The 14,830-nt window shown below is 41.0% G+C and overlaps 1 protein-coding gene across 2 annotated transcripts in view; it reads left to right on the top strand.

Moving 5' to 3' along the window:
• Window positions 1-14,830, top strand: part of ppp4r3b (protein phosphatase 4, regulatory subunit 3B) — a 90,905-nt gene that overhangs the window by 44,818 nt on the left and 31,257 nt on the right. For both annotated transcript variants that reach the window (XM_084319865.1, XM_084319866.1), the window contains exons 9-10: window positions 5,908-6,010; window positions 13,880-13,921. In XM_084319865.1, coding sequence (XP_084175991.1) covers window positions 5,908-6,010; window positions 13,880-13,921 — 145 coding nt within the window. The remainder of the gene's footprint in view (window positions 1-5,907; window positions 6,011-13,879; window positions 13,922-14,830) is intronic.

The raw sequence follows: 14,830 nt of genomic DNA on the forward strand, positions 1-14,830 counted from the left end.
TGATGATCTAGCGTTTATTTGAAAACTATTCATAAATCAGCCGGAAAATGACGACGTGTTTTGTGTATTCCAGTAAATGGCTATTATCACAGAATCTTTTTTTCTTTCTAGAAATCTCAAACTATACTAGTATTCAAAACGGAAATGTACTGATGAAAAAACAATCCGTTTTGTACATGTTGACTGCAAGCAAGTCATTGATAAGCGACGGGTGTATTAGACCCATAGCCATAATTTAAGATAGTTTAATCGCTCGCAAGCGTTCACAACGTGTGTGTGTGTGGCGTTAGGCGCGGAGCGCGGCACAAATATTTTCAGCCCGCTTTTGTATTGTGCATAAGAACACAAATACTCTTGATGATCTAGCGTTTATTTGAAAACTATTCATAAATCAGCCGGAAAATGACGACGTGTTTTGTGTATTCCAGTAAATGGCTATTATCACAGAATCTTTTTTTCTTTCTAGAAATCTCAAACTATACTAGTATTCAAAACGGTATAAAACGGAAATGTACTGATGAAAAAACAATCCGTTTTGTACATGTTGACTGCAAGCAAGTCATTGATAAGCGACGGGTGTATTAGACCCATAGCCATAATTTAAGATAGTTTAATCGCTCGCAAATGTGCTCGTCCTCCCATTGGTTAACGTGCTGGCATCCAAGCGATAAATCATCATATCCGGCTAGCACACAATGTGTTAACAAGTAGGTATCGAGATACCTTTCTAGTATCTGTATCATGCAACACTAGTAAAGACATTTATTTTGACCTTCTAATTTAAGAACTTTCTAAATAAAAGTGAATTTATCTGACTGCTTGTATTCATTGATGAGAAAGTAGCCATGTGCAGTAATATAGATTATAAAATTGAAGATGTAATATATTATTGAGCTGTATCCTAGAATCTAATCGAATCGAATCGTGGACAGCTGAATCGTAATCGAACCGTGAGGCCAGTGAAGATTCACGGCTCTAGTCACAATATCTCATGATTTAATATCAGTGATCCCACTGAAAGAGGATACATTATCATATTTCCCCACATTCATTATTACTTATTGTCTTATTACCTTGGCAACCAAATTGGTTTGAAAGAAAACACTAACTTTGAATTACATGTATGCATAATAGTATCACAGATACTAAATATTAAGCTTGTCTGAACATTTACAAGTTATGCAGTGATGTAGTTACCAGGAAAGTAAACAGACGGGTCTACAAAAGGTAACTATACCTTTTTATGGCTGCATTCATCGTCGTTTATGAATAAACATGGCTGTACAGACGCTGTGAAGTGAAAATATTAGACTTTTTTTCGCAACACATTTTCTGTTTTTTAAAGTAGGATAAAAAGGAGGAACAACTTATTAGGAGTAACAATTAATATAACATTATTTATTCAATATGTTAAGGGAAAATAATGATTAAGTAACACTGTTTGGTTTACTTAGTCTCTGGGCAGAGATGTTTGACAGTCGTCTCTGCGTGTCGGGGTTCGCACAAGGTCCTCGAAGTGCTTAATACATTCTGCGCCATGCAGTATGCCCATCTTATACCACTCTCTGCCAGTGCTGTAACCCTATGGAGTGGCTCACCTTCTTTGCAGGCTTTAACTTTTTAAATATTATAGCTATATCGACATTACTATGGCCCATTCAACATCGGGTATCTATCGTTCCGGATGTGGGAACGTTATAATTTTCCATTCATACATTGTCGTGTTAGTACCGTCGAGAATATACGTGTTTTTAGACTGTATAGCAGTAATTCCTAGAACGTGTGTTATAGGCCCCGACACGTATTACACATAATCGATTGGCGATTCGTTCCTATACACGCTATTATTAAAAAATTCAAATGTATATGATCGCTATACATTATGCTCAATCATAATCGAGCTGGAAAAACGTTAGATTCCTCTTACCTGTGGCCGATGCGTCTGGTGAAAAAAAAAATCCAATTATTTGATGTCGATCTGCTAGATCCATTTTCCGTTGACTCATTATGACTCTATAAACGGCGAAAGCATATTGATTCTTGCGTCTCGAAAGCGATCCCATGCACTCGAGTGTATCTTGATCCACGTTACAAGATATCTCTGCCGGAGCTTTTTCCCCGATGCACAGAGCGCCACTTCCGGTTTAGAGTGGAGTGCAACTCGCCCAAAATCCACCAGGTGGCGTTATTGAGGCGTTGAAATATCAGACAGGGTCCAGCTGGCTCCCGGAGCCTTCCTGGATGAATTATGAATGCCAATAGCGAATAAAGGAAATAACTCATAAAAACGAATTTACTCGTTGTTGGCACTATTCAATTGGCGGGCAATAACGAGTAAACTCGTTTTTGGCGCAAGATGTGTTAAAGTGCTTGATCTTTTACCAAAAGTCAAGGCCTGGAATTCCTTGAACAGCCCATTTCTTAACACTTTGAGGACCGGGCCGCCTGAATGCCTTCTACAACATAACTGCATTTCCGCGGTCTCTGATTGGCCAGGTCATTTCTGGTCATGTGACTCGTACGCCCAATCGTGGGACCGCAAGTTTCTACACTGGTTAGGCTTAGGCGCTCGTTCGAAGTTGGTTAAGGTTAAGAGTTTGTCTTAGAGCATGGCGATAGAAAGCCTGCCCTGATTCCGACGGTTAAGCTTAGGCACTCTTTCGAAGTTGGTTAAGGTTAGAGAGTTTGTCTTAGAGCATGGCGATAGAACGCCAGGTAGTTTTCAGGCTGTTAGACCCTGAAATAGGCGCAGAACTTGCTGTCCCACGATTGGCGCACATGTCGCATGACCTGGCCAATCGGAGCGCAAAACTCCAACGCGGAAATGCAGTTCCGTCGTCGAAGGCATACACGCGACCGGGCCGGCGCAGTCTAATATGGTGCTGGAGGACCAAGGTTTGTCAACAAACCGATGTGACTTTGTACAGCTATATCTATACTTTATAGTATTGCTATCTGTCCATTCTCATTGTCACGTGAGTGCATAAACAGTCCCTTCATAATGGCTTAAGGTTTATCGCACTTTTCGTCTCATATATTTTCTGGGAAGCTAGTTATGGCGCTAAAGGCTACTAACGTTATATTGAACGGCATTTCTGTTGTATATATTCGAATGAAATAAAACAAACTGCTTATCATCCGGACTATTCCAGAGCATCTATGGATGAAATGGGGGCGGCGGGCGACGCCGATTAGTATTATTGATTAGCAATAGTGTCCGTGCAAGTAGCCACATTCACTGATCGATTGCTTGCGTTTCACAACAAGCTCCAATCCGGCTATAATTTAGGTTAATAATGTCTTACCGTCAGCCCATGTGATAGCCGGCAGCATTTCGCCCTTATCGATCGGCATCTGGTAGATCGATATGTCCATTGGCCGATCATAAATCCCATTATTCCAGGCTGAAATCTGCGAATCGAAACGTGATCAACGGTGCAGGCCCTTTGTTTGGGATCAGGCTAATATGAAACACCCCTAGACAGTAAAAGAAATGTTTTTCCCATTCGCCCACAATGATACTGCAGTGGAGCCATGGCGCCCTTAAGAGGATCTGGCCGGTATTGCATGTCGCCGATTTCACAGAGGCGGGTAGATCTGCAGAGTCGATGGGGGATGTTGATTCGGTTATTAATATGGAATAAAACAATAACAACTTGCCACGAGTTAACTCGTGGCTCTGGTCCTCAACGCATGGCACCGAAACCCGAGTTAACTCGTGGTCGGTCCTCAAAGTGTTAACAAGGTGCTTAACCCATTCTCCGCCATTGACGGATTAAGACGTCATTCCTCGCCATGCTTAATCTGCCAATGACGGATTACGCCGTCATCGAGATCAATATTTAAAATTTTCGTCATGGTATTCACATTTCACCCACGGAGTCATGACTGGTGCTGTAGATCTCCACTCAACTCTCCAGCGCTTCAATACCGCCACCTGGTGGCCGATCGGCGAGTTGCCAAACCGGAAGTGGGGCCGGAAGTGCTTGGTGTCACCCCTATTCTGTCCGCCACTCGCTATCGCTCGTGGGACTCCATCTGGACACACTGGATAATCGATCCGTTGCCATAACTCGATAAACAACATTATTTGGACGTATATAGTATTATACAACCTCGAAATGGAGCGCATAGATCAACATCCCATAATAGCGATCTTTTTGCTCCAGTATCATCCCCCATCGCTACGAGGAAGCTGCGGTGAGTTTCAGCGTTTTTGACTTATTATCCATACAAACTGCTATGATCAATATATCACCCATACTACATGATTCATTTAACGTCGGTCATTGCATTATAAACGACCTTGTACAGTTCACATTTTTAATCTGGCGTCAATCGGTATCAAATTGCATTTGACAATGTAATATATGCATTTATGGCGATAACTCACGTTCTATGAAATACTGCAGAAAACGATAACATTTATACTCTAGACCGTATTTTTGTATGAATGTGTGAATGAAAAAGTAAAACTTTCCTACATCCTGAACGATAGCTAATCGATGTTGAATGGGCCATAGTAATGTCAATTTAGCAATACAATTTAAAAAGTTATAGCCCTGCAAAGTAGGTGAACATCTCCATAGACAAATAGAGCTGGCAGAGGATGGTATAAGAAGGGTACAATGCCTGGTGAAGAATGGGTTAAGAAGTCCTTGAAATTCAAATCAACCATTCACATTGAAAGTTTTGTTCATCCATAAAATAGTTCTGAATCAAGAAATAATTTTTTTTATTTAAAGTGTAACTAATTGTCGGAAATTGGTTTTAAGCCATAAATATTGTATCTGATTTCTTTTTATATAAAACTGCATTTAAAAGTGAAATCCTTTTAAATGCCCTTTTAACCCTTTCAGTGCCACAGACGACATATCTCGTTTTATCAGCCCCCCCCCATTGAGTGCCCACGACGACAAATATCGGTTTATTTTTTTATTAGCGATCTGAATTCATATTTCATCAACCGAGTCTCCCGTTGGTACACCAGCCCCTACAGGAACTCAGATTGGAAAAAAGCGCCCCCTATCGTCTATCCCTGTGTAACTGCAGGTCAGTCGCTTAGACTGACCTGGGATCTGTAGATCTCGGGGGGGGGGGGGGGGGGGGGGGGGGGGGGGGCAACTCGCTCCTTGTGCTCTGCTCGCGGGATGGAAATCAGCCTGGATTATGTATTTACAGGAATCAACACTGTAATCAATAAGCGTGATCGATATTTGGAATGGCGATCAGGAATTGGAATAATCTTTTTGGATAACATCTGATCTCGGGTAAGGAATCTATTTTACCAGTCTTAGGATAATCAGACCTGTTTTCACGGAGATATAAGCTTTTGCCCTATGTGTGATGTGGCTGTTTGGCTGTGATCGCTGATGAGGAAATAAGATAATCGATTTTTCAGCTTGCGTCTAACGTGCATACGTACACATAATACTATCGATAATCTAGCGTTTATTTGAAAACTATTCATAAATAGCCCAAAAAATTTCAACGTTTTTGTGTATTCTAGAATATTCCAGTAAATGTCTTATCATGAAATCTTTATATTTTCCTTGAACGAGGGCTTTTCAAAATGCTATAAAACGAAAATGAACCGATAAAAAAACAATCCGTTTCGACAATGTTGACTGGAAAACGAGTCATTGATAAGCGACGGGCAGATTAGACACAGCCATAATTTAAAACATAGATTAGGCATTTTTAACGCTAATATTGAAGTGGATGGTGGCATTCAACGGGGTAAATCAATGTTAATCAAAGGCACTGAAAGTGTTAAATTGAAAAATAGTGCTTAGGAAAGTACTTGAAAGTCCTTGAATTGCATGTTGTAATGTCTGTGGCAACCCTGGAGTGTGCACATTAATGTAACTAACAAATGGCATTTTTGTCATGCGACTTTCTTTTCAGAAAACGGAAAAGACAGAGTTCCTGAGTTTCTTCTACAAGTACTGCATGCATGTCCTGACAGCGCCCCTACTGGCCAACACAGCACATGACAAGAACTGCAAAGGTGAGGATGGAGAGGAAGAATGAAAATACATGAAGTGCTTGTGCTGCAGACCTCTTTCTTGGTTCAACAGTCTTTGTTAGCATCATACCTCTTTCTGGGTTCAACAGTCTTTGTTAGCATCATACCTCTTTCTGGGTTCAACAGTCTTTGTTAGCATCATACCTCTTTCTGGGTTCAACAGTCTTGGTTAGCATTAGAGCTGCCGCGATTACCGCGGTATCGCTGTTACATCACGGCCACCGCAGAGTAGGCTGAATACCTACTGCTGTTTTTTATAATAATAATAATAAAGTACCCTCCTCTCGTTGGGCTTGCGGCTCTGCAGATATACCCTACTCCTCTATCGAGGTTCCAAGCGACCCTATTGGGTACCAGAAAAGTCACGTGAAACATTGCAGACCACTGATTGGTCAGAAGAGAGACTCGTCACACGTTGGAGCGTCCTGCAGTTTTTTACGTCCTGAATGTCAGCCATTGATCAGAGCTCATCACAATACGGCTAATAACGTTAGCTTTAGCTCCCCGCCGGAGTGGACTACCATCGCTCCTCAGGAGTACTAAACGAGACATAATGATTTTACTGTCTGCAACGAATGTTATAATAAAAGCCCTTCGTTCTATACACTTGTCTGATTGAAAACTTTATTAACAGACCGCAGAATGGGACAACTCGGCACGCTCTGAGCAAAGAAAGGAACTGAGATATGAATTGAGTATTGCTTGCCTAGCTATGGTCCGGTAAATACGCTGATGTTATTGAACGTATAACTATATAATGTTAATGCCACAAAACGAATGCCTTTATTATAAAGTAGTAACTTTATAGTAATAATAATAAGAAAGGGTCGGGGGGGTAACCACCCCTGCCCGCGACACCGAGTGAACGGCGCGCGACCAGAGGGGAAACTTCGAATCCGTGTTTCACTTTCAATAACTAATGCGTGCTTGCCGAATCCCAAACAATATTCATGCTGCAAAGTCATCCTCTAAAGATAGACATTTAGACTAGAGGCAGGCTATATGCTATAAAGAGTAGACTACTACTAAAAAAAAAAAATGCATTCAAACTTTTATTTTTTATTTTTTGTGTACGTGCGGTAATAACTGCGGCGGTAGGAAATATTTTGCAAATTTGTGCGGTAAGGAAAACATCAATACCGCGGCAGCTCTAGTTAGCATCATACCTCTTTCTGGGTCCAACAGTCTTGGTTAGCATCATACCTCTTTCTGGGTTAAACAGTCTTTGTTAGCAATAGCATCATACCTATTTCTGGGTCCAACAGTCTTGGTTAGCATCATACCTCTGTCTGGGTTCAACAGTCTTAGTTAGCATCATACCCAGGGCTCGAAATTAACATTTTTACTTGGTAGCACTGGTGCTCCCAACTTCAAAAAGTTGGAAGCACCAGCAAAAATTTAGGAGCACCCACCAAAATGTAAGGAGCACCAACAATATATATGTACCGGTAATATATTTTTTATAAAAAAAACGACAATATAACCGTACTGTAATGCAGTAAAACAGTGAAAGTAGCCTTAAACTATAGTATAGTGTAGACCTAGTAGTGTAGCCTATAGTGTAGACCAGTGGTTCCCAACCTTTTTTGAGTACTGTACCCCCATAGCATTTCAAGCCAACCTAAAGTACCCCCTACTACGCAATCAATCGTGGTGATCCCCAGGATATATAATTAATAGTCTATATATTGTGGCAGACCGGCTGTGTGTGTGAGTGAGTGGATGACCTGGATAAAGTCACATGGTCACACAGGTTGGCAGTTTATTGAAGTAAAGTTTTAGTTCTGAGGTCTGACATCATCACCTCATTCCCATTGTAACATTAAGTTAACAAAGCACTGAAGACTCAAAACTAAGATAACATAAGATAAGATACGATGCGATACGATATGATACAATCAGATGAAATATTCCTTTATTGATCCCCTTGGGTAAATGTGGGTGTCATAGCAGCATGGGGGAGGGGAGGTATAGGTATGGGCAGGGTAATAGCAGAAAGACATAAATATAGGCAATAGAATTGGATCTGAATATAAAAAGATGTAAATGGGATGGTTTCATGCTATTATTCGAAAGCATGTCGCCACAGAGGAAACACATTGGCTGTGGGTGCTCTGTAGTTGTGACAGTAAGTCCAGAGAGCACATAATGTTCACCAAACTGACGTTTCTTCACTTTCTCCGTTTTCTTTTTCTTCTGAATGGGTTCTCCTGATTCAGCAGTATCACCTGTGCTGTTGTTGCTGGATGAACCAGCTCGACTCAGCCATTGATCCATAATGTTAACAGAAATTTTCAAAGAGGCTTGATATTTTGCTAACTAGCTACTAGGGGTGGGAATCACCAGTTTCATCACGATACGATACAATATCGATTCTTTGGACAACGATACGATATTTGCCAATCAGTCACATTTAGATCAACTAAAAAAAGGCTACGGAAATATCAATTGATGTTTTTATTTTTGAGCTCTTCCAGACATTTAACCCTTTGATCGCCGGGGTTAAATTCATAATTTACCATCCCTCGCCAGCCCTATTTAACATGGAGAAGTTCCCCTTCTTTGCAGGGCTATAACTTTTTAAATTGTATTGCTAAATTGACATTACCATGGCCAATTCAAAGTCCTATATCTATTGTTCAGGGTGTAGCAACGTTATACTTTTTCATTCACATATTCATACAAAAATACGGTCTAAAGTATACGTATGTTTTTATCGTTTTCTGCAGCTTTCTCCCGAACGTGATTTATAGCCCTAAATGCATTATATTGATGATTGTATACAGTTTGATAAAAAATTTCAAATGGACGTACTTCTAGAAGTTACTACGTATGATCTGATGTTGACCGGATGGGGGCGGGGGCTCGTTTATAATTCCGTGGGCAACGTTATATCATTCATCTAGTGTGGGTGATATGATCATTGGAGCAGTTTGTATAGAAGACATTACAAAATAACGCTGAAACTCACCGTAGCTTCCTCTCGCCGTTGGGAGATGAGCGTGGAACAGAATTTTTTCTATTATGGGATATAGAAATACCCGATCCATTTCCAGGTTGTATAATAGTATATACGTCCAAATCATGTTGTTTATCGAGTTATTGGCAACGGATCGATATCCATTGTGTCGAGCTCGAGTCCCGGGACCTATAGCGAGTGATCGGACCAAATTGAAATGAGCACCAGCTTCCACTTCCCTGGGCGATCTGCCGATCGGCCACCAGATATTGATATCAAAGACGCTGTCCAGCGTCATCGGCAGAATAAGCATGGCAGGGAATAACGTGTTTCAGCGTCAACGGCGATTAAAGGGTTAAATGAAAAACAATCTATTGTTTTTAATACAAATAGACCTACTGTTCACTTTTTATATATTGAGCTTTAAACTTTTAAGTAAAATGTTTTGGAACTCACAACACGCAAGCTAAAACCCCTTCCTCTGCCAAACTTCCTACAATTGTTTTATGTTTCATGATGATCATGAATACATTTATTATGTATTCATGTATCAACATTATCTGTCCATCCTCAGTAACACACACACACACACACAGAGCTCCCCGGGCCCCTGTCCTGTAAGCTATGGGCTTGTGTTGCTACACGGACATGTTTGTATGTTGCACGGTACCTACTAGTAAACAGTCAACCCGCCATCTCTTATTATGTGAACTAAAGAGTACAAGGTTTACACAACAGCCCCCACCCCTTTTTTGTATTTGTACCTGTACTACCTGGTGCTGTCAGCTGTTATCTCTCTCTGTGTGTCTGTATGAGCCTGATTAGCCAGCGCCAGCTAGCGTTAGCCAGCGCTAGCTCCGTGGCTGTTAGGTTGCCCTGAATTAAATTAATGACTCTATTCTAAAGCATTTGAGTAGTTTTCAATCACTGCACTTAGAAACAGTCAAACAGCGGGAGCATTTCGGGAGCATATGACCAAAACCCAGGCAATTTCGAGCGTAAGGAATCAAATAGTCTGCCATGGAGTTTCACAATATTGGGTGCCGGCGGATATGACTTGCGGGATTTTCAAAATAAGAGTATCTCAATATGAATCGATCTTTTTACGTTGCATCGATCCTATTTGATTATTGATAATAGATCGATATATCTATCTGGATCGATGTATCGTCCCACCCCTACTAGCTACACTACAATGATGATGCTCGGTGTAACACCTGACAGTCCGGTGGGAAGCTGAACGTTGTGCGATAGAACAAGTATAGCCAATAATAATAATATATCCATCAAATTATTACTTAATTTGAATTCCCTCAATTTTGGCATGCATTATTCTTTATTTGGGTACAGTTTTCCTGTACATAAATTATAGCACATTCAATTTACGTTTAGAAATATATTGCCGAAATGGGACAGTGGGACACAAAATGGCACCTTCTTACTGTTGGAAGGGAAACCAGCTACATTTCCCAATTGGCAAAGACAAGGTATTCACAAACTATCTGACATATACAGTGAATACGGTCTCAGATCCTTTCAAGAGCTCAAGCAAATCTATAATGTCCCTAGTACATCCTTCTTTTTTTATTTACAGTTGCGCACTGCAATGCGCACTTATGGTGTCCCGTGGAATCAGCCTTTACCAGTTCATCCTTTAATGATTATAGTGAGTGGCATAAATGTTAAAAATGTTTTTGTTTCTGGGTTATATAATAAAATACAAGGAAAACTAAACAGAACTACAGGTAATACCACTGTCTGGAACATAGATTTAAAGGATTACAACGCCTGCATAAATTGGCAGAATGTATGGGATAATATTCCGTTAACCTCTCATAATTATAATAATCAATTAACTCATTACAAACTGATACAAAGCCAAGATTTTACAAAGTCCCCTATGTGCTTTATGTCCGCAAAAAGTCATACCCACGTACCCCTAGGGGTATGCGTAGCCCCGGTTGGGAAACGCTGGACTAGGCATGTGCCGGTATGACATTTTGAGGGTACGATAACCTTGGTAAAAAATTCCACGGTTTCATGGTATTCGGTACATAAAAAAATCCCCCATTGAACAAAGCGTATTACAGTGCACAATAAGCTTTTCTGTAAGTGTTATTTATGAATGTGTGAAGACTGTCTGTATTAAACACAGAGGGAACTGTCTGACCACTTTCAAACTAAGTACAGAATATAAAATACTTCCAAATAAACTTTCATGATTATGTAGGCTACATGTCAAAAGGGCATTTTGCTAATGTAATCTACTTGCAAAGATGTATGTTATATAGCCTAGTACTATTCTTACTGGATTAAATTTTGGATTCATCTTTTGTGGTGGCTCAACATAATTCACACATAGAACTATGTGTTGGGGATAAGGGTTCCGCACGGACCATTTTGTTTGTTACATTGCTGTCGGCAAACTAGCTCGGTGTCAACAGAGTGTTGATGTTAGCTGCTAGCTGGCTACCCGAATCCACAACAGCCAGGCAGCCAACCGTACAAAATACAGTCTCAGCCAATCACATCGATTTGTACAGTTAGTTAGCTCCACTCCATTGTAACCTCATTCCCAGTTTTGTCTCCTCCGTGAGCACAACAGCTAGCTAACGTTAGCCACAGCTGCAAAAACTAACGGCAATGATGTTATGAGCTATCAGTAGCTAGCCAGCTAGATAACGTTAGACAACGCCTCGTGTATTAAATTAAAGTGAATAGTTTCCTGGGCCATTGTTTAATGCTTCAGTGGTGTTGAAAGAGGAGCTGCGCGCTTGCTATCTCCGGTGTGAATGAGACGGTCTGTGAGGGGGAGGGCACTGCGAGCAGCATGTGTGTGTGCGTCAACAAGAGGAGGGGGGGGGGGGGGTCGCACCAGAACAATTATTTGCACTCTCACGAATGCTCCCAATTATATTTTGAGGTCACACAGGTACAATTTCGGTCGCATATGTGACCAATTTGGTCGCAATTTCAAGCCCTGATACCTCTTTCTGGGTTCAACAGTCTTGGTTAGCATCATACCTCTGTCTGGGTTCAACAGTCTCAGTTAGCATCATACCTCTTTCTGGGTTCAACAGTCTTAGTTAGCATCATACCTCTTTCTGGGTTCAACAGTGTTTGTTAGCATCATACCTCTGTCTGGGTTCAACAGTCTCAGTTAGCATTGTACCTCTGTCTGGGTTCAATAGTCTTTGTTAGCATCATACCTTTTTCTGGGTTCAACAGTCTTTGTTAGCATCATTCTTAACTCTGTCTTGGTTCAACAGTCTCAGTTAGCATCATACCTCTGGCTGGGTTCAACAATCTCAGTTAGCATCATACCTGTCTGGGTTCAACAGTCTTTGTTAGCATCATACCTTTTTCTGGGTTCAACAGTCTTAGTTAGCATCATTCATAACTCTGTCTTGGTTAGCGTCATACCTCGGTCTTGGTTCAACAGTCTTAGCATCATACCTCTGTCTTGGTCAGGGCTGTACAGTGCGACACGTGCGACACTGACGTCAGTCTGTGCGATGAAAGGATTGACTTCAATAGCACTGGTGCGATGGCCCGTGCCTGGCAAAAAAAAGAGAAAAAAAGTGACGCGGTAAATTGAATGGGCCACTTGGTACTTGTAGTCTTGTGCGATTAAATACAATGTCCCTTCTGCGTAAGACTCCATATATCAAACACCAAATCCCATAATCCCTAGCAAACAATATCCCCGCGAGTTGCGAGCAGTGACTCATATCCGCTCGGCTCAGCTCACAACACAGCAGGTGAGCAGGACTCGTCTCAGCAGTAGACAGTAGCGTTTGGAACGCGGACATTGAAACAGAGCTAGTGGATAGTGTTGTCGCGACCCAAAACAAATCCCTGCTGTTTTATTCGGCAACGGGTCAAATGCATATAACATGCTTTGCAATCCTCGCGTCATGAAGTCCGAAATGAACGTTACGTTAGCATGAGCTAACAACAAGCTGTTCATAGCCATATAGAGAGAACAGCAGACGGGCAGAGTGAGGAGGAGGGGGCAGACATTCTCCCTTCTCTGTGTGTGTGTGTGCGTTTGGAAAGATCACATGAAGTCAGACGAGTATTATATTATATTGATAGTAAATGTACTGAGGGTGGACAGATAATGTTGATATTTAAACATAAAAAATACAATACAAAATAAATGTATTCATGATCATGCAACATAAAACGGTTGCGTGTTGTGAGTTCCAAAACATTTAACTTAAAGTTTAAAGCTCAATATATCAAAACGTGGCACTTTACAGTGAACAGGAGGTCTATGTGTATTAAAAACAATAGATTGTTTTTCCTTTAAAAGTCTGGAAGAGGTCAAAAATAAAAATGTCAAATGATATTTCCGTTGCCTTTTTTGAGTTGATCTAAATGTTACTGATTGTGTTAAATGGAATTATGTTATGATATCGTCTCATATCGATTGCAGGCACCTGCATCGTATCATATCGTGGCATATATCAGCAAATATCGTATTGTTGTCCAAAGAATCTATATCGTATCGTATCGTGATGAAACTGGTGATTCCCACCCCTAGTAGAGTCCATACACCCAACACCAAATCCCATAATTCCTTACACGTAACGTGTCTGGCTGTGTGACGTCAACTTGTCAGCATAAAATGACAGCCAAACATGGCACTGCAACTAAATAACACAAATACAATAGGCACATTTGTGACTGTTACAAATATAACACATTTTATACTTGTGCTACAAGATTTTGGCCTGTGCTACAAAACGATCAACCTCTGTAGCACCAGTGCTATGTGCAAAAAAAGTTAACGTACAGCCCTGGTCTTGGTTCAACATTCTTATCATAACTCTGTCTGGGTTCAACAATCATCATTTGAGTGTCTCGTCTTTGCCTTGGTCTTTCAGATCTGCAGGAGGGGTCGACTAAGATCAACCCAGTGTGTCCAGGTAGGTGTCATAAACATGAGGTTCTCTTATGCGTTTACTGGTTTCTCTCCATTATATTGTTGATTTAACCTCTTAACACTTTCTCTGCCAAGTACGCCTAAACTCGTCATTCCCCGCCATGCTAATTCTGCCAATGACGCCGTAACACGTCATTGAGATCAATATTTCAAAAATCTGTGATCGCAATCATATTTCTCCCCCGGAGACTTGAGATCTACTGTTGATCCCCTCTACTGTTGATCCCCTCTCAACTCTCCAACGGTTCAAGAGCGCCATCTGGTGGCTGATCGGCGGATCGCCCAAACCGGAAACGGAAGCTGGTGCTCATTCCAATTCGGTCCGATCACTCGCTAATAGTCCCGGGACTCGAGCTAGACACAATGGATAGCAATCCGTTACCAATAACTCGATAAACATGATTTGGACGTATACCGTATACTATTATACAACTTGGAGATGGATCGCATATTTCAACATCCCATAATAGGAATATTTTTGCTCATCGCCCAACGCTACGAGGAAGCTACGGTGAGTTTCAGCGTTTTTTTTTACCGTGTTCGATATAAACTGCTCTAATGATCATATCACCCACATTAGATGAATCATCCAACGTTGGCCACGGAATTATAAACGACCCCCCCCCCATCCGGTCAACATCAGATGATAAGTAGTAACTTCTAGAAGCACGTCCATTTGAAATTTTTTATCTCGCGCAGATCGCTATCAAACTGTATTTGATCATCACTATAATGCATTTAGGGCTATAAATCACGTTCTGGAGAAAGCTGCAGAAAACGATAAAAACATATTTATACTTTATACCGTATTTTAGTATGAATATGTGAATGAAAAAGTATAACGTTCCTACGTCCTGAACGATAATTGACGTTGAATGGGCCATAGTAATGT

This window comes from Notolepis coatsorum, assembly GCF_963971535.1.
Source record: "Notolepis coatsorum genome assembly, chromosome: 8".
NCBI classification, from domain to species: domain Eukaryota; kingdom Metazoa; phylum Chordata; class Actinopteri; order Aulopiformes; family Paralepididae; genus Notolepis; species Notolepis coatsorum.